Here is a 26,205-nt window from a genome sequence, read left to right on the forward strand (position 1 = left end):
ACACTGGCTATGATTACAGTTCTCATGGACTGGCCCAAGTATTCTACTAAATGGCATCTTTTAATACCCATCACATGATATTAGGGTTGAGGAAACATCCAGCTGTAAAACATGAAGCTTTAAAGTACATTATCTTAGTCTAGGATATACACATGATATATACAGATACAGTAGAGTCTCACTTATCCAAGACTCGCTTATCCAAGGTTCTGGATTATCCAAGGCATTTTTGTAGTCAATGTTTTCAATATATCATGATATTTTGGTGCTAAATTCGTAAATACAGTAATTACAACATAACATTACTGCGTACTGAACTACTTTTTCTGTCAAATTGTTGTATAACTTGATGTTTTGGTGCTTAATTTGTAAAATCATAACCTAATTTGATGTTTAATAGGCTTTTCCTTAATCCCTCCATATTATCCAAGATATTCACTTATCCAAGGTTCTGCCGGCCCGTTTAGCTTGATAAGTGAGACTCTACTGTATTGGTAAGTGTGGGGAGAATTCAGTTGCCTTTATTTCGGTCAACAAACCATTGGCTAAAGTCAAGTGAGAGTACAATAATGGAATACTGCATTTGAATAATTTTTGACATTGCATTTGGCTTATAGTTAATAACAAGTATCTCCATTCGCTATTGGTTAAATGACTATCTTTATAATCTAAAACAGAACTGATTACCGATTAGTAATAAGTCTCCTAGGTACTCTTTGTTACACTCTCAACACTTATAGATTATTCATGAAGCACTTGTGGCTTTTTGCCACTGCAAGGAGAAATTTAGCCACTTGCTCCATTACCCTTCTGTCAAGATCAGAAAGTAAATAACTGCAGTACCAATTTAGGGTTTTTCCTGGCCATTTGGTGAGTAGAGGGGATATTAACCTTAGTCTATCATCCTTGTAAATTGTACAAATAAAAAGTACATGTATTACAGTTTTGACTTTACTTGTGGGGAGAATTTAAAAAAAAGATTTATTACAGTATGTTCTAACAGATTTTGAGAAATATGCTGAAATTTTAAAAAATACATACAAATATTGGCAAAAGTGTTGGATAATATATAACTTAGATACTAAAGGTTTTCTGACCACCACTTAGATAAGGAAGGAAGCCACATCTGTGAAAAGGTTTATGTTAGTGGTTCCTAATCCATGGGTTGCGACCGCAAAGGAAGACGTGAAGGGTGTCTCTGGGTTGCTGTGCAATCGTGAACTATGAAAATTTAAAAAAGCGAAGTCAAAAAAATCATGCAATTGCATCCTGCACAGATATGTGCTTGTGTAAATATGTAATGATCTTTCATTTGTCGGGTTATCTTGCTGTGAAGTCCAGGTTCATGCACAGTTAACATTATTCTGAGTCACATTATACTGAAAAAAATCTATTTTTGCTGTATTTTCAATTACCCTATTAAAAAGCTTATTATTAATGTATCAGGGTAGTCTGTCACTTTGCCTTTATAAAATGGGGTAATGATTTGAAAAAGGTTGGGAACCTCTGGTTTAGGTGAACAAATTTTTTCAGTTGTGGCATAGTAATGAAACTTCATCATGTAAGATGAAGCAAGTTGCGCTCAAAAGAATCCTATATAGACAAAGAACTGCTGCTCATTAAGAGTTCTACTCAAACTGTGATATTAGATTATATAACAAGGCTGGGGTATGTATATTACTGTGTAGCTGATAACACTGTAGCAAAGGGCAAAAGTGTGGCCTATTTGTTTTTGTGTCCCATAAAGTTCACACTATAACATTCCACCAATGTTTGGGAGGAGCTATACTGTAGAAGTTACATCCTGGACATGACAATATGGCTTTAACCAAGTATCCTGTCATCTTGCACCCACTTTTCTTAGTCCAATTAAACAAATTTTACAGAGGTAAGATACTTAAGATTACAAAGCAATAATGATGTATCTGTTGTATTATCTCTCTGTGTCTCCCCTACAAGTGTAATACTTTCCACCTAGAACTATGTTTTACATTTTTAAAAAATATTCTTCCATATATGGCCAAACAGCACAATAGAATTCTACCAGACATGTGGCACAGGTAAGAAGTAAGTAGGCAGAAATTGCAACTCATTAGGTCATGGCTGCTTTGTCCCTCCCAGTTCTTCAGTTCTGTGATCCTACAAAACCACCAGCTGACATATAACACAATTAGAAGGTACCACTGCAAGTTCATCTCAATGACTACTACAACTAGTTTACTGAATAGTCTTGATAGAAATATTTCTATGAAGCCGAGTAGGCTTGGATGAGGTGAATAAATCTGGGAAGGCCAGGAATGCAGCTCTGAGGTCTTCAGAAGAAGAGATAGATGCAAGCATGACCAAACAAAGATGCTCTACTTTGCCAGTGCCTGAGATAATCATAAATTCTGACAGCTGTGTTTGATGTGGAAAATACATCCCTCTTTCCCTGCAATGGCTTCAAGAGTGAATCAGTAAATGACTATGACAATGTGCTCATTTCAAAATTGAAGGAATTAAGTGCTCCAAGATGACAGGAGACAGAGAAAGCAAATGAGTCATCAGACCTTAATCTACAATGCTTCACAACAACCACAGCCTAACTTTGTTAAATGCTAAGCAAAAAGAATGTTGTGCATCAGACTCACTAGTTGTCACAGTCCACAGCCTTACTTGCCAAATGTAGTCAGAGGCCCCTTTGTGTAGCAATAGCAGAATAATTAGCAAGGTCACCACCCAGAATTTGCAAAACTCAATATATTGATTGATGCCCCGCAAGTTCAGGACTGGGTGAATGCCACCATCTTTTTTTGAAAACTAAAAAGTATTGTAAAAATAAACATTTGTGAATCTGAGATTGACTCTGGCGATTTATGGCACCATTTTTCATCAAGGCTCTTTCTTCTGAGCAGGGCAGAAGGAGATGTAGCTCTAAGACAGCCAACTGAAGGGAGCTGAGTAAAGTCAATAGCGTAATTCCTTCTGATGATATTAAGCACCCAGTTATCGGTAATGATATTGCACCATGCCTCAAAAGAAGGGTGGAGGTTATCCAAAAATGTTGGTGCTGGTCTGGGGGAAGAGTCAACATTGCCTGGAGCCAACATTATAATGAAGCCTATATAAAGGCAAAAAGTTAGAAAATAAAGGTGTAAAATCAGAAGAGTAGGAATGTTGTCCTTCTATGCAGGGTAAAGCCAGTCAAGAAAAAACTAGAAACAGTGCCTGGACTGGGCAGGCTGCTTTCCCCTGCCCAGGTGTTGGGTTATTGGTGGAATGGGTGGTCTGCTATCAAAAGCTGATGGTGGCTGTGCCGTAGTCCTGGTTCTGAAGGTGGTAGGACTATATCTACGGCGATATGAGACAGGATATGTAGGGCCTCTCGACCATGATTGTTGAGACCCTGTAGGTGGAAAACCGAATCTGTGCACCTTATGATTATGTTTTAACTGAGAGTCTGTATCAGGATGGAGGAGGCCAGACTCGTGCATAGGAAAGTTCTCAATTACTGTTCTCGCTGTAGTGGAGAGTCCAGAAAATGGAGCCATGCATGATCTCAGAGAGTCATTGCAGACGCAAACAGGTGGCCAGCTGACTCAGCAATATGTTTTGCTAGATCTTTCTGTAGCCCTGCCAGAGTTCAAGCTTCTTGTGTGAAGGTACAGACCATCCTCTGATCTTCTGTTGGCAGGTGGTCTAACTAGGGTGCCATTTTGTTCCAAAAAAATCCTGGTACATTTGGGCCAGTCAGGCAAAAATACCCGCAGACTTTGCAGCCTATAGCATGAAGCCTCTGTCCCTCCTTGTCAGAAGGAATGGAGTGGGTTCTCAGAGAGGGGTGGGACTGTGAAATATCAACCACAATTGAGTTGGGCTTTGGAGGCTTTTCCCACCATTCTGCTGAAGAAAAGCATATCTTGTAAAGGTTGTCTGTCTGCTTCAAGGTGGGTGACACTGATGATGGGGGTATCACAGAATAATATGTGGCAAGAAGGGCAATAATGAAACACTGTTGGCACAGGTATTTGCTGCTGACTTGCAGAAAATATAGGGTCCTGTACAGGGTGCCCTGCCTGAGAAGCTGGTAAACTAAGTGCATGGGCCAACCGGACCATCAGGGCCGAAAAATTCTGTCTATTGGAGAACTAAAATCAATGTCCTCTGCTGGTTCATGACTGGGATGTTCTGTAGCCAATGACTAAGAATCAACCAATGAATAAGGGGACTGTGCAGCAAGCGATGCCAGTAGTTCGGCTTATGGAAAACATCCATGGAGGCTACTGACAAGAGCCCAGAGACAGAGGTGAAAAGGCTCATTGGATTAAGCAAGGCTAGAAAGTGCCAAGTAGGGAGAGTTCCATCACTGCCCTTCATGGTAAGGCCCTGATAAGGCGCTCTCGAGTGGCAGAAGACCAGCAGGTTCTCCAGGAATAGCAGTATACAAATGCAGGTAAGGATTGCTGAGCCCATAAAATACATTTTTACAGGGAGAAGCAGAACGAGTCGAGCCTTGGGAGTGCACCATGTAGCCATGCATCAGTCCCCCCTGCATAGGCTCTGGGGGGCATCATCCCTCAGTTGGGCAAATGTGTGTGCCATTGAACACCTTCGCCTCTGGCACCAGGGGGAGGGGGTTATATGGAGGCTGGCATCATCCAGGGCATGATCCAAGCCAGGTAGCACCTGGGGAAGAGATGGGGCAGCATCCACTCAGTGGCAGATTAGACAAAGGGGAGGCTAAATGTGCTGGCAAGACTGGGGCAGACGACTCATGCCATGTTGGGAAGCCATCTTGAACACACTCTTCCTCTGCTTCTTCCCCTTTATCTTTACCTTTCGCAGAGGGTAGAAAGGCAGTGGGTGTGAAGGGGGAGACATGGGCCTTCCTTGTCTTAAAGGGTCCTGCCTGGCTTGTCAGAGAATCCATCGCTGAGGCACGAGAAGCCGAGGGGATGTCAGATGTTAACTGCTTGGGAGGCAAGGTAGTTGTGATGCAGAGTGCTCCCTCAAACGAGTTGGAGAGGGGCAAAATGTCTGCTCATAAAGAAGAGTTCTTAAGCAAGCCTCCCGGGATTTGCCTGCTTGGGGGTGGGGGTGGGGGTGGGGGCAAACGCTTGGCAAATTTCACAAGCCTCAAGCATACAGACTTCCCCCAAATGCAGTAAGCAAAGGGCTGCGCATCAGGGAGCTTTTCCCCACATGCCTGGCATTTCTTAACAAATGTGGCTGCAACAGGAAAGTAACGTAAGTTAACAGCTAAAGCCTCTGGAGAAACCGACAAGAACAAACAAGCCCTGGAGGGTACTCATGACAGGAGGGCTAAAGTAAAGTCCAGGGATAAGAGGAAAGTGTTGTCAAACAGTTCAGGTCAAACCAAGGGATTAAGAAGAGAGTTGTTAAACAGTCCAAGGCCAACACCAGAAGGAGGTGAGTTGTTCAAGGGAGATCCACCAGAATAGTGAATCTGGTCCAAGTGAAATATCTGCTTCAGTTAGGGTAAGATCCAAGAGCAACTCCTTTACTGCTGCTGCAGATGCGGTTGAAAAGGGACTGAGGTGTTAGCCCCTGCAGCTGGCTATATACTCAGGGGAAGTGAGTGAAGCTAATACCTGAAGGTTCTTAAGAGCTCTAGCGAATTCCAACTTGTCTTGCACCTGCGTACAAGACCCATATGTGCCATTTCAGAGGCCATCATAATTTCACTGATATCTGATTTGTTTCAGAAATGAACCCACAGAAAAACAGTATTACCTGATCCTTTTATCTTCAATTTTTTTCAGGTATTCATCTCTCTTCAGTACTCCCAATATGGTTTCTCTTTCGTGGTCCAGTAAAAATGACAAATTGATAATCTCTAGATTTTTAGACATGTTGCCTAAACTGAATTGTTTTGTGTTATAGTTGTATGTTCCAGGAGTGATGGGGAGTTTAAAGACACATCATTGCATGTAACCAGCCATTAAAAAGTGAAAATATCTCCTGGCAGGAGCCAACCTGTACATCTAAGACCAATACCAGAACAAAAACCCTATAATTTTGATGACTTCAGTATCCACTGCAATTTTGCTCCAGATCTTGAACATGCTTCAGTTTCTTATTGATAGATGACCTTTGTGTTAATGATTTCTTCACATCTTTTCACTCCGATTACCTGAAAAATGCCAAGGACAAGAAGACATTATTTTACAGTGAACACCATTTTACTTAAAAACACTTTCAATTGCGTGACCGACACTTAACCATCCTTGCATTCCTAGTTTTTTGTGTAGAGATACATGTGGCATTTACTATTTTAGCTGACATCTGACATACAAATATTAAAATATATCTGTTTATGTCCTAATCACAGCAGGAAGAAACCCTGACTTTCCAAATCAAGGTAGTTGAGAATGTCCTGGAAATCACCATAAGATGCAAGAGTTAGTTCACAAACCCCAGGGTGGCTAATCATGCAGTGAGTTCAGTTCAAATTACAATTGGAAACACAAACAAAAAATGTAATCTGACTCTTCCACCACATGGCCAGAATAATTTTCAGAGCATATGTTCATCTTTATTCATATAATTATCCTATTGCTTAATTAATTTTTATCAGCATAATTATTCTTTTATATTGCTAGATCTGCTTTTAGTGTGTAGTAATTGTAAAATTAATCCTTCATTTGGCAGGCAATTAATAAGGTTAAGAAAAGTATCCACTTAAGTATAAAATTGCCATTTATCTTTCTCAACTTTCTAAAAATTATCCATCCATTTCTTTCTTATTAGCTGGTATTTCCTATTTAATTTGTGAGGAGAAACACACTGCAGATGAGTTTTATTAGTTTGATGAATATTTCAAATGAAAATATTTCTCTCAGCTGTATTCAAACCCCCCTTTTAAGGACTATTTGACAGATATTAATAATCAGGAATTTAATTATTAATTTCCATATTATGGATCTTGGAAAAAGCAAATAATTTCATTCACTTTTGCCATTGCTGTGCACAGTGGCAAGTGGCATTTATTGTCCAAATGCCTAGAACTGCAGCCATTGGTTCCATAATGGACAGGAAATATGCATGTATTTATTTCATTTATATGCTACTTTTGACACAAATCTAAGACCTCAAGCAGTTCACATGAATAACATTTTAAAAATTATACTGAGTCACAATGAAAAATATCACATTTGTTATATTAAAACACACCTGAATTAAAATTATATCCTTAAAAGTATAGCAAACATTTATCACAATCACTTCCTTAGCATTCACTAAATTGTCAAATGAATTCAAGTTCCATATCCACAGCGGATATGTGCTTGGACTTCACATGGATATGTAAAGCTGCAAATAATAGTAAACCCTGTTGAAATGAATTATGTCACACTGAAAGACCTAGAATATATCTAGAGATTACATATTTTGCTGGACATGGAATAGATACCATTACTGTGGGTTTGGGGGAGGGCGGAGGGCTGAGTGCTGGCTGCCTTTCGTGCCCTGTCTTAGTCAAAATGGCAGCGGACATGCCACTGGCCTTTTAGACTTCTCCAGAGGGCTTCATGAGGGGAACTCAGGGAGCTTGTAACTCAGATCCTGGCTCGTATTTCAAAGCCAAAAATCGAAGGAATGGTGACTCAGATCTCAGAAAATGTTTAAGTTGGTGCACTTGTAAGTTGAGGCTTCACTGTATATCAAAGATGTATCATGTATTTTCAATATGAGACAAGTCCTTTGCTGCAATATGCCATATTGGGGCATTATAATAACTGAAACCACCTACACTGTATCATTTTCTGAAATAAATGTATCATGAATGGAATGGGCAAGAAAGAAACAGGTTGATTACATTTAATTAAAGTCTGGCATCATATTTTCTCAGTCTCCACTAAGAATGGAGTTCCTCTTTCAGGTGAAAAGTTAAATCCAATTTTATTTTGAATAAAAATACCAGCACATTTTAAGCACAGAGCCCTTACTAGTGATAACTAAGCATACCCTCCAACTGTTCCAATGTAGTAGGGACAATCCCATGGAATCTTTTGTCATCATAATTTTTCTATTGCTTTTAAACTGTCTGTTTCTTTCTCCTCTTCTCGCTTTCCACTTTGTCTTCAGCTTACTTCAGTTGAGTTCAAAATGCCGAAGTTGTTTCCACTCAAGAAGAAGTGAAGGCAGCATCTTGACATTCCCAGTAGGTTCTTCCAAACACAAACTACTGCAGCATCTCTTAACTTATTGATAACTTTCATGATTTTTACCATATTCTGAAGATTTTTGGCCATATGTGTTCTGATCTTCATCTATGAACCATTGGAGAGTATGACTAGTCTTAGGAAAGACCTTTGATTTCTTAAAATAGTAAAGTATCTACAGTACTCCATACAAGAGTTGGAAAATAATCTAATGGAAAAGGATGTGACCTTATTTCTGAAGACGACCATCTGAAGACGACAAACTGGCTGGATCCAGAACTTAGAATGGGTTGATGTGATTCCAAGGCTTAAAGCAGTGGTTCTCAACTTGGGGTCCCCAGATGTTTTTGGTCCTAAACTCCCAGAAATCCTAACAGCTGGTAAACTGGCTAGGATTTCTGTGAGCTGTAGGCCAAAAACATCTGGGGACCCGAGGTTGAGAAGCACTGGCCTAAGGTTACTCTTCTCTGGTTAACAATATAATTTCAAGCTACTATTTTGAACACATTTAAGGCATGGTATAAGACTCTTGGGTAAAACACCTGCCATTTAATGTTAAATACATCCCTTTCCAAAATGCTTAGGACCAGAAGTGTTTTTGATTTTTTTTAAACTCCCCGTATTTGTGTATGCATGTGTGTATGTATATAATAAAACAGCTTCAAGATGAGACCCAAGTTCAAATACAAAATTTATTTATTTCATATATACCTTATATACACAGCCTGAAGGTTTTTAGGACAATATTTTAATAATTTTGTGTGTGAAACAAAGTTTGTGAACAGCGAACCATCAGAAAGCAAAGGTGTTATGCTCTCAATTACCTAACAAATTTGGAATATGGAGAATTTCGGATTTAGAAATTCCAGATAACCTGTACAAGAATTTCAAAGGTAACCCTTCTGTAGACAGAAGTTAATGGTTTATTATGAATTACTTCATCTATTCGAAAATACACGCCTGATACAATATCAACTGTAATCAGACAACAAAGCCTTTCTACTGCTGTATTTTAAGCTGTTATCACAGGGAACTATAAAGTCAGCAACCACCCTATTTCATTTTATTGAGTAAAATGAAAATAGCAGTCATCATACTCCCCAAAAGAATACTAATGTGAAATATAAACATCCCTAAGAAAAATTGGTCTTTTACCTGTATTTGCCAAAAGAGTATGACAGAGAAGATAATTACTCAGGTAAGTTCTCTTATGTTGGTTTACATGAAAATAATCTTTAAAATGGCATTCTAAATACAAAGGCCTTACCATGTCCAGAATTTAACTGCTTCTTCTAATCCATCGACACTAGATTGCTGCAAAGAGCTCTATGCAATTTAGCAACTAGAAAAACCAGCTGTTCTTCCATCTGAAGCCTGTTTACACAGCACACACACCCAAAGCATGATGCAATATTTACCACCAGCAGTCGCTTATCAAAGCACACGGAAATACCTTTAGCAAATCCATTTAATTTTCAAAGGAAAGAGGGAAAGGCTTGCTGCTTTTGCAAGCAGGGTTTCCAGAAATCAGGGCCAGTCCTGAGCATTCTTCTCTAGTCTTCGGGCCAGGGAGGTGGAATACAGTTAAAAACAGATAAACTGGATTCAGAAACAGGATTGTATGAGAAAGGTCCCGGTTTTGGGGATGGGCTCTTAATTCAGTTTCCTATTATATATGCTGCATATACATAAATGTTATGGTGTGGCAGTTGCTTACATGAGCAGAATTATCACATGGTAGTCTGAAATTCAAAGTCGATTGTTACGAGTCAGATGCCAGCCAATATAAAAAACTCAGTTTATTGCAAAACAACACAAAAGAGCCTAGAAAGTAACCAAAAAGGGCTCAAAACACTTTCTCTTCTGTGTGAAATAACAATGTCCAAAAAGAACTCAAAAAACCTCAACTTGGGATATAATCCGGATTATCCTGGAAAATAATCCGGATTAAAACAAACTACGCCGAAACGGCTGGAAACTCGCTCCACCTAGTTGTTGGAGCTTAGCAAACACAGGAAAGCAACCAGCAACAACCCGCAGCAACCAGCGGCCACACCGTGCCCCAAAACGTCCTTGAAGCCAATCCGCGTCATAAAGGAAAAGTCACAGCCGCCGTGTCCAGTTCGCGTCGTTAGGGAGAAGTCACAGGCATCGAGTTCCAATCCACGTCGTTAAGGAGAAGTCCCAATCACTGAATTCCAGTCCAAGGTCAATCACAAAGAGCCAAAGCGATGGAGGCAAGCCGGCAACTAATGCATAAAACCAACACAGGACAATTCAGCGCAAACCCACACAATGCCAGCCCCCATTGCCACTAAAAAACCCAGGTTAACATGTCCCAAAGCAGTCTTCCAAACACATCTTCTGAAACAGAGATCCCGAAAGCGCCCAACAAACACCTTGCCGATTGCAAGGTTACATTAGCAACAAACTTACTTTTATTTACAAGTCCTCCTCTGAGCTTGAGCCAGCTAACGCCCTATCTACAGCTGAACCTTGTTGCTGCAAATCCTCATCGGAGCTGGAGTCAGCCAATGCCCCACCAATCCCTCCTCCAGCTGCTGCCCTTCTATGATCTCTCCAGCCAGTCCACCTTCTATCCAAACCCATAACTCCCTGAGATCCAGCTGTATCTTCGCTGTGCCATCCCTCAAATGTACCACTGCTTGTGGGTTCCTCAAAAGCATCCCGGATTTCTTGAACCCTAGTCCAATCCATCACTTCACTCCCAGAGTCCGATATCCCATCCTCCTGACTCCCAGCCCCATAATCCCCTTCAAAACCCTCAAAAGATTCATCATAAAGTGGGTTCCATAAGTATTTCCTGGATTCTCTTCCTTTGTTGCTCCTCACCGGAGTCTTGCTCACGAGCAGTCTTCCTGCCTCTTCTAACACAACTAGTAGTATCTCTACTCGAAGGCTCCATCACAACATTAATCAAAAAGAAATTAAATGTTTTCCATTTTTTCTTCAGATGAAAAGCATGGCTGTAGTGCTAAATCATTGTAAAGAAAAGGACTAAGGCATGCGTCATCTCAATCTTATCAATTTAGCTGCAGGATATGTGCTAAAGCTTGCCTTGCTATGGATAAGCTATAATCTATGTTTCACATTACCATGGCATTCCCATTCAACTAATATGCTGCACAGAGAAGGAAAATGAATTTTTATAACATCCTCCCACACAGATTTTTTGGGATAGCGTTGTCAGATCAATAAATACTTTTTATATTTGGTATGAGTGTGAACAATTTAAATTGTACATAGTGGTTTCTGCTTATATTTTAACAAACATTTCAGTTTTTATGGGTGCTGATGTTTATCATCAGAGAATGACTGTGGTTTAAGCTATGAATAGGTTTTTAATTGGTTTTAAGGGTTGCAACTGTTTATTTTTAAATAACGTTCATGTTTAATTCTATTTTAATGTTTGTATATGTTTAGGTTTTAAGTATATTGTATTTGTTTTATTGTGAGTCACTTAGAGTCTCTTTTTTAGAGAGAAAATATAGGATGCTGATAATAATAATAATATACAGAGTTCAATTACAGGCATATGTCCTTGCAACTTCTCAAGGTCCAAAAGTATATGACCTGAGATAGGTTGAGCATCCCTTATCCAGAATTCTGAAAGATTCCAAAATTGTCCACATGAGTGGCTGAGAAAGTGACAACTTTGTTTTCTAATGATTCAGTGCATATCAAATTAAAATATATTAGCAATCCTTATATAAAGAAATTATCATTTTCACCTATTTACCAATTTACTCGATTCTAATGCTCACTTCTTTAACTAAATTACCTTTCTAAAATTAGGGTTCACATTAGATTTGTACAATATGGTAAATACTTTTTTTATTTTTTAGGGTTTTGAAAACTGAGGTGTTCATTAGATTCAATGATGCATTAAACTCAAGTAAATATGGATATTTATATAATTTTCTGTGAAAGAATATTGAGTCCTGATCTGAAGCATTCCACTATTAAACCAATACAATGCCAAATCACGTTAGTTCTGAGATTCTCCAATTTTAAAAAAATCAAATACCATTATGCACTTGATGAAGAGCAATGTCTTCATGACATTTGAAAAAGCATGTCAAGTGGTTTAAATAAGGGTCTGCTGCTATTGCCACAAAAAAGCAGTACAGTGATCTTGCACTGATTACATTGCAATCCTACCTATATCTAGTCATAATTTTCATTGAGTTTGGTAGAACCTTCTTCCAGGTAAGGATGCACAAAATTCCATCATTAAATATGTGATATAGTTCAGTTTACAAAAGGTTCTAGGGCTCCTTCAGTTGCTTTTGGGAATCCAGCAATAATGGAAATGTTATGATGTGTTTCCAGCATGCATTATTAAGAACATTAAACCAATAATGTATATGCTGTTTCTATGTTTTATATTCCTTTCAATTTCCTTTTAATTAAGTAGGTAATTTTTATTTATATTTTATGCTTCAGATATGCCCTAGAAATAGGTAAAGGTAAGGTTTCCCCTGACGTTAAGTCCAGTCATGACCGACTCTGGGGGTTGGTGCTCATCTCCATTTCTAAGCCGAAGAGCCGGCGTTGTCCATAGACAACTGCAAGGTCATGTGGCCGGTATGACTGCATGGAGCGCCGTTACCTTCCCGACGGAGCGGTACCTATTAATCTACTCACATTTGCATGTTTTAGAACTGCTAGGTTGGTAGGAGCTGGAGCTAACAGCAGGCGCTCATTCTGCTCCCGGGATTTGAACCTGGGACCTTTTGGTCCGCAAGTTCAGCAGCTCAGTGCTTTAACACACGGTGCCACCAGGGGCCCTAGAAATACAGCCAAAGAAATAAACAACCGACCAAGATCAAGCTTATAGAACTGGTTTAATCAATGCAATTCCAGGCAGACTATCATCTCTTCTCTGCCCTTCAGACCCCAAACCTACTCCAAGAAACTGAAAGAACCCATATACATGAAGGGCTGCAAGGGAAAGGCTGCAAAATCACATTGGGCACCAGGTTGATTTTTTAAAAAGTTATGGAGAGTGGGGGAGAGATGCTCAAAACATCCCAATGAATGTACAGCTTACTGTTTAAAATTAGCTAAGTTTAAAATAAACCAGACCAATAGGTCTGAGGATTAAGGTCTGCTGGGTGATATTTGATCCTTATGCTCCAACTTTCTCTGCATTCTTTCTCTTGTTGTCTTTCTTAAGATCTGCCTGCTGTACTTTGCCTTCCTGTAGGTCATCTAAGGTTTTGATTCATTAGTGGGACATTAATGAGGTCACTACACAGTGCTGGGACATGGGAGAGGGGCTTCTCAGCAGTAGCACACCAGCTGTGTAATGCCCTACCACTGAAGGCCCTACTGGCACCAAGTTAAAACATCTCTGTCCATTAAGATCATTGAGGCTCATCAATTCAATCCCAATAGTTGTTGTTGTTGCAGGCGATTTCCAACTTATAGTGACCCCAAGGTGTAACTACTACAGAATTTTCTTGGCACAATTTGTTCAGAGCTGTTTGCTATTGCCTTCCTCTAGGGCCAAGAGAGTGTGACTTGCCCAAGGACATCCAATGGGTTTCCATGGTCGAGAGGGAATTCAAACCCAGGATTCTAGCCCAACTCAAACCGTTACAACACATGATCTCACTTAAATACTGTTATACGGAGTTTTTAAAATGTTTAAATTTTATAAATCTTATTATTCAGAACCACATAATGTTGTTTCATATGTTAAATTATTTTATTCTTTGTGTCGGAACACAGGCGCCTTAAAGAGCTGCACACTCAATACTCAGTTTAAACAAAAGATTTATTGTCACTCAAAAACAGGCTCAGAAACATTTAACTGCAGTGTCTCTGACCAAAACTCAAAATATTAACCCAAACTGGGCTCCAAAAGGAAGAACAGAAAATAATCCGGATTATATGGATGGATAATCCAGATTTAAATGCAGTCAACGGAACCGGCTGCAAACAGCGCTGAAGCAGCCTTCCTGGAATGCACTGTACTCAGAAGGTAAACAAAACTAGTCAAAGTTCAAAAGGTAGTAGAACAAAAGAAACAAACTAACGACGTCCTCAAGGTCTTAACACAAGCCGCAGTTGAGTCAACCAGGAGCCAGGAGCGAGGGGGGGGGGAGGGAAGCCGCACTAATGACAGCCAATCCAAAAGTTGCTTTCTGAAGCAACAACCGTGATTAGCCAATCCAAGCGTCGTTACTGGAGGTCGTCAAACAGAGCCGAAGTCGCCAGTCCAAAGGTCCAGGGAGGGAGAAAAGTGCATTCATGATAGTCCAGTCCAAATCCAAGGAACACAGGAACCAGGAACGCAAAGCTGTAGAGCCAGGACCCAAAGCCCAACAGGAAAAACAGGCAGGGACAAACCTACACCAAAACGACACTTTGCCTTCTGCAAAGGATCCCCATTTCAAATGAACTGGCCTCCACCCCATCATCATCCCCCACAGCTGTTCCTGTCGTTACACGTGAACCTCGCCCATCATTCCTCCAGCTCCTCCATCTTCTATCAAGAGTTAGGTCTCCCCATGCCCCAGGTGTATCAGCTGTTTGCCAATCCTCCTGTCCCGAAAACCCCACAAACGTATCACCAGAAGTTGGCTCTGCAAACACATCCCTCATTTCTTGTACCCTAGTCCAGTCCGATGTGCCCTCCACATTTTCATCATTCCCAGACCCACCATCCCCAGAGAAACCCAAAAACGACTCCTCCTCTGTGGGAGCAGTAAGTATATCCCGGAGCTTCTTCCTCTCCCTTTCCTCATCTGATTCCTACTCCCGAGTAACCCGTTTAGTTCCTCTATTCACATCCATCCCGTCTCCTCCCTCAATCATTGATTCCTCATCACTTGAAAACCTTTCAAACGTGTCTTCCTCAGAAGGTGCCATAAGTATCTCCCGGATCCGTTTCCTTTGTTGTTCCTCATCTGGCACCTGCTCAAGATTACCCCTTTTCCTCCTACTAGTACTTCTACTACTGTTTGTAATATTGCCAGGAGATGCAACTACAACACTTTGACCTGTTTTAATGCTATTTGTAAGCCACCCTGAGATCTTCTCATATAAGGTGAAGCATAAATACTTTTAATAAATAAACATTGGAAAAATGCAGAAAGTAACAAACGAATTGGACTGGTATGGCAAGAAGCAAGAGTGTCCAAACAGAATGAGAGTCATAGAGTAAGGAGAAATTATAACAATAAGGTCTAGAACTCACACAAAATATGTTCTGAAAGAGACCACAGCTTCTCCAGCCAGGGAAGAGCATCTTATAACAGGAAGGAGTTCATCAAGCCTCATGAATCAAGCCTCATGCCAGCAAACTTAAGCCAATCATTACCAGCAACACTGCGACACTATTACAATTTTACCTGTCTAGATTCAGCAATGACAACATGGGTCCTCAAGCTCTTTAAACTTTCATGGTCCCTCAAACTGTTGGGGGAACTGGACTATAGTTTGAAAAAAAACCCCATGAATTCCTATGCACATTGCACATATCTTATTTGTAGTGTAAAAAAAACCATGAAAGAACAATACAGTATCGAAAATGAAGAACAGTTTTAACTAACATAAACTTACCATAATTCAATGGGAATTGTGTGCCTGCTTTGGGCTGATGGGATAGTCAAGTTAATTTAGATTGTTGTTGTTGTGTGTCTTCAACTCATTTCAGACTTTGGGTGACGCTAAGTTTAAAGTTTAGGGTGGGTGCCAGGTAATTTACCTTGGAGGGCCACATCTGGCCCAGGGGACCCCTGCATTAGAACATACAGGGGAAGCAATCCAACTTTGAGAATTACTATGTGAGAAGAAGAATACAGGCTGAGACAGAAAAGCTGGAGAAATGCTTCCCTCTGACAGGCATTATCTATTCTTACTGAGAATCCTCATACAGTGCCAGCCCCGAATGTCTTTCACACTTTGCTTAAAAGAAAGCAAGCAAAAGCGTCTGACTGTGTGAAATTTTTCAGCTATTAGCAGAAGATTCTTTCTAGGCTGCCAACTATAGCACGTTGTTAGCTTTTGCTGACCTCTTTTCATTTTTCCCAATGGGATATAGTGTTATATAAATTCTGTTGTTACAAAGGGTGGGCCAAAAGTCACAAAGGCACCTGATATTTTAATAACATTTTGAAGATTTTTAAATTTTTCATACATGATGTAATATAGTTTCATTTCCTATATATATTATACATGGTGCTATGATATTGCAAATTAAAAACAAAAAATGAAAGAATTATTAGATATTGAACCCCCTTTGTGACTTTTGGCTGACCCTGTACTTGCTGTTTGAATACATTTTAATAGTCAATAGTCTTATGCAATGAAAAATAATGGGGAGAGAAATTGGCAGAACTGGGATGGGTGGGGGATGGAAATGACCACATAGAAGCTCATGTTATTTTTTCATTGAGGAAGATTATTATTTTTGAAAATGAACAAAAATGCAATTTTATTGTTTGTCCAGCACTGCATGCATGGAAAATAAGGGTTAAATTAAGCACAGCAGTGGTAAATCTATTTATTAAAAAAAAAAAAACCAGCCAGCCTCCTACCATTAAGAAAAGTGGTGCTCCTTTTTAAGGCAAACCTTTGAGTATAGGTGAAGAATGAAAAACCTTTCAATGCAACCACTAGCTTATTTCCCAAGGACACTTTCCTGAGCCGAGGTTCAATTCTAAAAGGAAATGCTTGGCTCTAACAAAACATTTGGCCTGTAGACAGACTGAAGGGAAAGAAAATAGAGGGAGCTAGATAGATTTTGAGTTCCTTCTGATTTCTACTAAAATTGGATTTCAAAGTTTTCTTTATCTAAGTGAAGCAAAGAAGTTGTAATGCATAATGGATAGCAGCTGCAAAAGATGCCACATAATTTCCACATCAAAGTGGAGCTTGTTGACTGAACACAAATGAGAAAGCATGCTTTGTGCTTCAGACTAGTTTCCCAGATTCCTTGTAGATCTAACTGAACTCATAATTTATGGGGGAATGCAGTCACTACAACAATCACCCGTTTTTCAAAGTGAACTGCAGTGAAACACTATGGCTTGTCTTATATATCTTGAACATAAGCATCATGTTGGGTCACCAGTGCCAACTGGTAGAAATGAACATCTGACAATTATCAACAAAGATGGCTATGTTCCTTATTGCCCTCACCATTTTGCATTGGGAACTTAACTTTCATTTGTGAGCTTAAACACACCGAGAGAGCACCATTGCCTGTTTTTCCAAATAGTTTCTTAATCTAGTAGTGTTTATATGTTTACTAAAAATATGGACTAGGTGCCACTGCCACCACTTGTGAAGGAAGAAAAGATTTAACACAACAAAGTGCTCCCCCTCATAGCATAAGTGGAGCTGGGAAACACTCTATGGCCATGAGCACTCTGTTTCCGCAGCCAGCGTCTCACAGTGCCCATCGTGCACAGATCTTCCGATAGCCAAGCAAAGCAATGATGTGACCCACAAGTTCTTGTGAAATGCGGTTTATGCTTGAAATTTCTCTCTGAGTGATACGACGATCGTCCTGAATCAATCTGTCAACTTTTTGCTTTTGAAACTCGGTGGTTGCTGTCACAGGACATCCAACTCTTTGTTTGTCACACAGGTCAGATGTTTCCAACTCAACATCTTTAAACTTACTCGCCCAACGATGCACAGTACTCACATCAACACAATCTCCATAAACAGCTTGCATTCTCTGATGAATCTCCTTTGGGGTGACACCTTCTGCTGTCAAGAATTCAATGACTGCACATTGCTTAAGTGGCGTTGATGACCATCTGCGCATGGTTCCATACTTCGCACTTTAACAACACAACCGTTCAATGCTAAAGCTTCCTGCCAAATGGAACTGTAGAGGAAAGTCTACTGAACAAGCCAGTACCTGCTGTGTACCAGTACTGCCATCTGTTGAGGAGTTACGAAGATGGAGGCATTACTTTTCATTCAACCCTGTAATACGCTTAAATCCTGAAATTTGAAAATACGTATTTTACTGGTTTTTTAAAAACATCACTAATAATTAATAATGAAGCGCTCAATATATGGAAAATAGTTCTCAAAGATGCTCTTTTCACCCCTCTGTAGCATATTTCATTTTCCTTCCCTACAGATCTGGATGTGATGCTGGAATATCCCTTTCAATAGCCTACGATTATGAAGAAAAGATCGGCAGTTTATCATTCTGAGGAGGAATGCTAAAGAGTGCAATGCTCTTTAAAGGCCAGAAACAAATCATGGATGAAAACTAATGCACATTTTTTTCTGCCAGATACAGCATCCACTTATTAATGTCTGCTTGATTAATATCAGCCAAGAAAGAACAACAAGTAATCTTTCTGAAATTATTGGCCTTTGAGCATGTCAAGCTAATGCTAATGAATCATGTCTCTGCATAGTATTTATCAGATTTAAATGAGTCAGGAGCATGGTCAACATGTTTTATATGACCTTTTTTAAAAGCTTTCATATTAATTGTTTCAAATATGGGATTAGGCTATTAACAATAAGAAATTGTTGTGCCGTGCATCTGCAGAGATGTATGGAAGAAGCTGAGTTGATATAACATTAAAAAGTAGGTTTACTGTTTTCAATGTACAGCTAGAGTATACCTTATCCTAATGTTTTGGATTTCAGGTATGTTTGTTTTTTGAGATTTCAGAATACCTGTATTTTGGCATCCTGCTCACCTTGTATCATAATGACAGTTCATCAATATATTATGATTATGAACCTGTCATACAATGAAGCAATAAATCTTTCTCCTTTGTATTGCAGTTTCAAGAATGTACAAGTTGTGACCTCTTAGATAGTGTCAGCCTGCAACATTAGCCAGCAGAACCAATGGAGAGATATAATGAAAGATGGTAATCCAACAAATATTGTAATGTGCATAAATTGTCTAGATTTGTCTAGAAATTATCTTGACTCTGGTGGTTCCTCAGTATGAACACATATTTGGTTCAGGACCCACTGCTGATACTAAAATTCATGAGTGCTGAAGTCTCATTAGATGCAATAATGTAATATATGAAATGATGAGCAATTCAAGAGTGCTGGAGAGAGCCTGAGGAGGGAGGTTACAGCAGGGTATGCCTACACATCAGTATGCTGCTTGGTGCAAAGCAAAATCACGTTTTTATGAGGAGGATTAAAAAAAATCTTGGTTGGCAGTACCCATGGATATCGAGGACCAACTATATTTACTAAAAGACCACTCTACAAATCTGTTTTTACTAAGGACTTCATCACATTAACTATGGGACTCACCACGCATTGTGACAAATCCATCGGGGCCCGGCAGGGGGAACACGTCGCCTCACACCCCGTATAGCCCAACTTAATTACCCCATCCCATGGGGGGAAGTGTCTGCCGCTCGTCTTCTCCCCATTGTTGCCAATGCAACACGGGAAGTTTGCCATGTTGCTACAGCAGTGGCACACAATGCTCCCTCTTCACTTTTACCATGGAGTCCTGCCAGAAGTAGTTTGACGTTGTGGGATGGGAACCAGTGGGCTCTGTGGCACAAGTGAAGTAGGACCGTTGTATGCTGCCGAATGAGCCCATCTGTTGGGGTCGAATGACAGAATTAGTAACTTTCAGCTGACACAACTCTCATTTTTTAGCATGGAGTCTGTACTGGGAAACTGACTTCCTAAAGCAGGCCTGCACAATATAGGATGCAGGTCACACAAACCAGTGCTGCAGCCTACAGAATGCCCCCACCATCCCCTCAGCACATAAGGCTTTGTCCTCCAATCTCCCCATCCACACAATGCTGCCACCTCTGGCAACAAGCGGTAAAGAGAGAGAGAGAGAGAGAGAGAGAGAGAGAGAGAGAGAGAGAGAGAGAGAGAGAAGGAGAAGGGACCATGCCACTTCGGACACCTCCTCCCCATCCTCCCCCTTTAAAAGGATGGAAGGAGGTGAAAGAAAGAGTGGTGGAGGGACGGAGGAAAAAGAAAGGGAAGAAAAAGGGGAGGGAAGGAGAGAGAAAAAGAAAGAAAGAAAGAAAGAAAGAAAGAAAGAAAGAAAGAAAGAAAGAAAGAAAGAAAGAAAGAAAGAAAAAGAGAGAGAGAGAGAGAGAGAGAGAGAGAGAGAGAAAGGAAGAAAGGAAGAAAGGAAGGAAGGAAGAAAGGAAGAAAGAAAGAAAGAAAGAAAGAAAGAAAGAAAGAAAGAAAGAAAGAAAGAAAGAAAGAAAGGAAAGAGTGAGTTGGGGGTGACATGAGCAAGGCCTTTTCACCTCTCTGGAGTAAGTCTAATGTCTTTCAACCCTCTCATCTTCCTGTCCTTCCTCTTCTTCTTTTCCACCACTGGCCTTTCACCTTTGCTCAGTGCCTTTCTGTCAAAATGCTTTCTGGTTTCACCAGTAATCACAGATGGTTTCATTCCAATGCAACACAGGTTGTCAAATGAGATTTTTTTCAGAATTCAGAAAGCTGTAGTCCTAAACATGGGAAGTGTAGCTGTTTGAACCTCAGACTAAGGCTCTGAACCCACTGACTGATTGACCTTGACTAAGTCACACTCTCTCAGCCTCATAAGAAGACAAAGTCAAATCCCCTCTGACTAAATCTTGCCATGGAAAACCTGTAATAGGGTCATTTTAGGGTCTGAAACAACTTGAAAGTCACACAAGAACAACAATCCTAGTTAATCCTTAATTATACCTTACCTGGAAAGTGGGGGTGCTAAAACCTATCTGCAGCTGCAAGAATTTTAGCCTGTTTAATTTCAGCCCCTTACTACTGCCAAGTTGTGCAGGCCTGTCCTAAAGTTTACATGGGAATAAAGCATTTTTCACTACTGCTACAAGTTTTCATTTTTGAACCAAGTTTAAACTTAAATAAAAACAAAAAAAGCAGATTTATCCAGCAACAATAAAGAAATCTCCAAATAAGAGATATCTGATTATTCAGGGCATGTAATAGTGCCATCTGGTGAGAGGGGGAGAATGAGAATTCATGTTTTCACCACATATTTCCATCAATGATCCTTTGCTAAACTACATAAGAAAACACCAAGAGGAATGAACTCAGGTGTGTGTTGTTCCACTTTTAATTCAATTATGATATTTTAATATAAAATTGCATACCTCTTTAATAATTTGAAGGAAGATAGCACACACATCTGAATAAAATGTTCCACCAACATGTTCTGTCCCTACCCCTCATTGATACAGTATCAGCTTCCAACACTTTTAATTTTTTCTTTTAAAAAATATGATCTGAAGTTTACTGCATTGTAGCAATAAAACAAGTTAGATCACCCTGCAAGTTGTAATAGTACTATTACACAAAGATCTGGATGACAGATGGGCTGCTTTCAGATAGAATGATCTTCCAAATGCAGTAAGGAGACAGTGTTCCTACTACATAGGGGCATCTGAACTCACATTTGTTAAAAGTTAGCAATACCCAACGGAAAAACACATAATGCGTTTGAAAAATGTAAAGTTATTTTTAATCTATTCTTGTGTTTCTGTAGGATGTGATCTTATTGAGAAGTCGACTCCATGAACAGATCAGAATTTCACTGCAGCTTATAAGGTGCTTCTGGAGCAGAGAAATAGCAAGTGGGAAAAGAAATAACACCAGTCATCCCTCCACATTTGTGGTTTTGATTATTCATGGATTTGATTTAAAGTGTTCTCTCTAGGCATCTCTAGGTCCTCCACATGTGCACACAAGGTTGTCCATGGGTCCTAGTGATGACTGATGAAGGCTATGTCTGCTCTCTACACCCAAATATGTTGGACTGCAACAAGGGAAGGGTGCAAAGATGAGCTACAACTGGGACAAGCCCTATAAACTCAAATCCATCAGAGTCAAATGGATTACAAAGCTATCTCTTGTACCAGCTCTGAATTTGCCCAGAAGTCAGCCACTATTATCGTCTTCCTAATCAAATTTCATGACTCATACTCTTTGCTTACATTGTTTTCTAGACTGCCGTTCCTCAATCTCTCATGCAGAACTCTCCTGAGAGGGAAAGGCTACAAAGCAGGAATAGACAGTGGTACAAGGGTATTTATGAGCAAACAATAATTTAATCTTCTGCCTTTCATTTCTCTAACTTTGTCCTTAAGTTCAACTTCAGATGAGAAGCAGTGGTAATTCTATGTGTAAATTTTCTGTCGCAGGAGACACTGCATGTCACATAAAGTACCAAAAAAGACCTCCACAAACTAAAAGGAACAACAATTTCAGTTTCTTATTTTGAAAATGGGTATTGGGGGTGGGGTTAAACAGGCAGACTAAATGCTTTTTGAAAGGTGCATTGCTTCTCCTGGAAATCTCCAGGAGATATAATTTGCCTTTTTGGGGGGTCGGAAAAGTATCATATTGATAGGATGTGCTATGGGCCACTAAAACATCCCTAGGGAAAATACACCTTGCACATCCATGATTTAAATTTTAAAACAGAAACTCCATTTTTGCAGCAATCTAAAGTATAAAAATTACTGGTTGACTCCTCCTCACCCCGAAAAACAACTAAGAGAGGTCTGACATCACCCACACCAGCTGTGGATTTTATTGAAAAGGAAAATTGTGAAGGATTTCAATTAGTTGTATTTGCATGTAATATGTCAACTAGGCTACAGCCTTTGTTAATTCAACAACGGCAGTGCAGTAAGTACTACACATATTATGGATGGGTTGCTATAGAAATACAGCTGCAATATTTTGTTTTCTACTCTTTTAAAAATGGAGATTTGTACTCCAGGACAGGAATAACAGAGATGGAAAACTGAAGGAGTGAAACAGAGATTAACCACTCACAAAATGGTGAAATGCTGCTGCTGTGAGCAGAAGTGATCTTGAGGAGGTATTTTCTTACAGTCCTGATAAACTCCTTGCTAGAATAGCTAAGCTGGTAAATGCCCCCATTTATAATTTAGGAACTTTAAAAACAGCAAGAAAGTTATGAATGGTGAAGAGCAGTATCACACATCAATACACAATAAGATGAAGCAGACCAGTCCCAGGAAGAAATAAATGTTATGCCCTGTATAGTTAGGTTGAATGTTATTGTGTATTAAAGTGGAGGAAAAACAAAACAAAAACCAGACAAGATAAGGATCAGGACTAAAGTTTTTAATGAACTTATTAACTATCGTATTGGGAGCTTTAAAACCAAAAACAAGTAGGCAGTGGTTCTCAGCCTGGGGTCCCCAGATGTTTTTGACCTTCAACTTCCAGAAATCCTAACAGCCAGTAAACTGGCTCGGATTTCTGGGAGTTGTAGGCCAAAAACATCTGGGAACCCCAGGTTGAGAACCACTGCTTTAGGTTCTACTCAAAGGGGCAGCAGACTTCTTCACAGGTGATGAACTCTCATTTGTTGGAAGAGTTTAAATAGAAGTCAAATCACCTGTCAGGAATGCCTGAGCTATAGATGCCTATGGTGGCAGGAAGCTGAATGTGGGGATTATTTCAACTCTGCTAGATGATGAATCTGCCCTGGCCCTGGTTTGAAGGAATCATTGCCAAGAACTTTATCCTTCCTACAGATAACAAAGCACATGCCACTAGGTTCTAGCTCTGTAGGACTAACAATAGAAGGGTTTCATTCAACAAAGAAAGGGTCGTGAAAAGGAGGTCAAGTTTTTTCTTGAATTGTTAGCATATTTTCTCCTCAACATCTTTAAGCAGCACTGCATAAGTGCTTGTTACACTGGGTTTTTGTTTTAATACCCACGTAGTTGTTTTGGACTCAAACTCTTTTCCTAACAACAACAACAACAACAGCGGGAAAAACTCAGCTGTTATCAGGACCTCAAAATTGAACTGCAAAGTCTCTGGCATAAACCAGTACAGGTAGTCCCAGTGGTAATCGGCACACTGGGTGTCGTGCCAAAAGTTCTCAGCTGGCATTTGAAAACAATAAACATTGAAAAAATCAAGATCTCTCAACTGCAAAAGGCCACCTTGCTTGAATCTGCGCACATCATTCAAAAATAAATCACACAAATTATCTCACAACCTCTGAGGATGCCTGCCATAGATGTGGGTGAAACATCAGGAGAGAATACTTCTGGAACATGTTCATACAGCCTGGAAAACACACCACAACCCTGTGATTCCAGCCATGAAAGCCTTCGACAACACATCAATACATCACACAATCTTAAACACTCAGGAAGTGTTCAACTTGTGATTCTGTGATATAAAATCCAGCATATACATCTTGTTTGCTGTGTCATACTGTGTTTTTGTGTCAGTAAAATAATAACAGTTTTATTTCTTGCCCGCCTCTCCTCGTGGCTCGAGGCGGGTTACAGCATTACTAAAACATAAACAAACACAATCATTTTAAAACACTCCATAAAACACACATATTAAAGCATACCTCCATAAAAATATGTATCAAAATACACAAAACAAAAGCCAGGCATACAGTGGAGTTTGAAATTCACCATTAAAACTGCCTGGTAAGGCCTGCCAGAAGAGATAGGTTTTCACTTGATCTTAAATTCCAGCAGCTGATCCAGCGTTTAGAGCTCTACCGGCAGGTCGTTCCACAGTCGTGGAGTGGCCAATGAAAAGGTCCTCTGGGTAGTGGTTGCCTGTCGGGTTCTGGTTAGTTGGAGTAATTGTTCCCCAGAGGACGTCAGTGTTCGGGGTGGACTGTACGGGAGAAGGTGATTCTTTAGGTAACCTGGATCCAAACCATGTAGGCTTTAAAGTTCAAAACCAACACCTTGCACTTTAGATTCTTCCTGTCCTCTTACATTCCAGCCATTTCATAATTCATTTTATTTAATGAATTTACTGAATATTATATGCCCAAGGTTAAAGTTGTACCTATAAACCTCAACCAAAACTTAATCTGATCAACTCCTTGCTCTTAAAGACTGTGTCCCACAATGAAGAGGCTTATCTTCTCCTTTGCAGACCCTGTGCTTCATGCTCTCTGCTGACATCACACCTTGGACTGCAGTTCTGTGATTCCATGTAGCCTTCTCTTTTCTGGAGAATTCAAACAGGAATGGAGATTGCTGCAAGTCCATTTCTAAATTATACTCCTTACTCTCTTTATTCACCTCCTTTCCTCCTAATCTCTTCAAAGACACAAATTTGTTTACACAGCTTCAGGCAACACTTACTAATCCCAGTGCAATCTTTATATTTTATGGCATATTGCAGTCAGATAGCAAAACTATAGAAAGTAGGAAGTGCTAAGAAGGTACTTTAAACTGAATACACTTTGGTTACATGAACATAATTTAGAAGCAGTCAGGTGTGAAGAGTTTTAGAGTATTGGTACAAAGAAGATATTATTTCTCTTTCGAACATGCTGGTGTGTGTGCGCGCATAATTTTTTTGGTGTAACCTTAGTCATAAAAAGTAGGGATTAGGTTTAGCAGCTACTTCATCAGTACCTTTTCCCCCTCCCATATGAGTAAATGTTATGTGCATCTATGACTGGGGGATACAGGTGAAAAGTGACGAAGTTACTAATTACCAACCCTCACTCCACCCTTCATCCATGTATTCAGAATCCTACTAACTCTTTAAGGGAAAAATAAATCAGCAAAACACATGAAATTCACATAATATAACTCTGCCTAATAAATTTCACCCATGTGATTAAAGGCCACCACACATGTGATTAAGTGCCAACATAATTGACACCTCCTAGTCTGGGCTATTAGCTACAATTTCCTTGCAACTAATTGTTCTTACTTTTCCCGGTTCATATCTCTATTCTGATCTACAAGTGAAATTATATTAAACAATGCTAATGCCCTACCACAAGAACAGATAGACAAGATAAGCTTGGCTGATTGTTCAGCTAACTGAGTGAGTGGACAAAAAAGGTTCAAAACTATGTTTCTTGAACTGTACTTTTTCACAATGTATCTGGGAATTTCTCAAGCAGTTTATTGGCATAGTGGTTTACTATTCAAAACCAAAACAAAATTAAATATAAAATTCCATCATACGAATTTTTATAAAAATTTTCAAGCCATGGATGGTTGACTCTGTAGATGCAGAATCCATGTATATGGAGGGCTAA

The 26,205-nt window shown here is 39.7% G+C and overlaps 1 protein-coding gene across 4 annotated transcripts in view; it reads right to left on the reverse strand.

The window, feature by feature from the left end:
* The window catches only part of sytl5 (synaptotagmin like 5), an 81,971-nt gene that overhangs the window by 51,033 nt on the left and 4,733 nt on the right, over nt 1–26,205 (reverse strand). For 3 of the 4 annotated variants that reach the window (XM_008107379.3, XM_008107378.3, XM_062977180.1), the window contains exon 2: nt 5,734–6,133. In XM_008107379.3, the coding sequence (XP_008105586.2) occupies nt 5,734–5,852 (119 nt within the window). In that variant the 5' untranslated portion in view covers nt 5,853–6,133. Of the gene's footprint in view, nt 1–5,733; nt 6,134–9,429; nt 12,144–26,205 lie in introns of those variants that run through there. The other variant, XM_016992427.2, reaches the window with a different exon arrangement.

Source organism: Anolis carolinensis, chromosome 3, assembly GCF_035594765.1.
Source record: "Anolis carolinensis isolate JA03-04 chromosome 3, rAnoCar3.1.pri, whole genome shotgun sequence".
Taxonomy (NCBI): domain Eukaryota; kingdom Metazoa; phylum Chordata; class Lepidosauria; order Squamata; family Dactyloidae; genus Anolis; species Anolis carolinensis.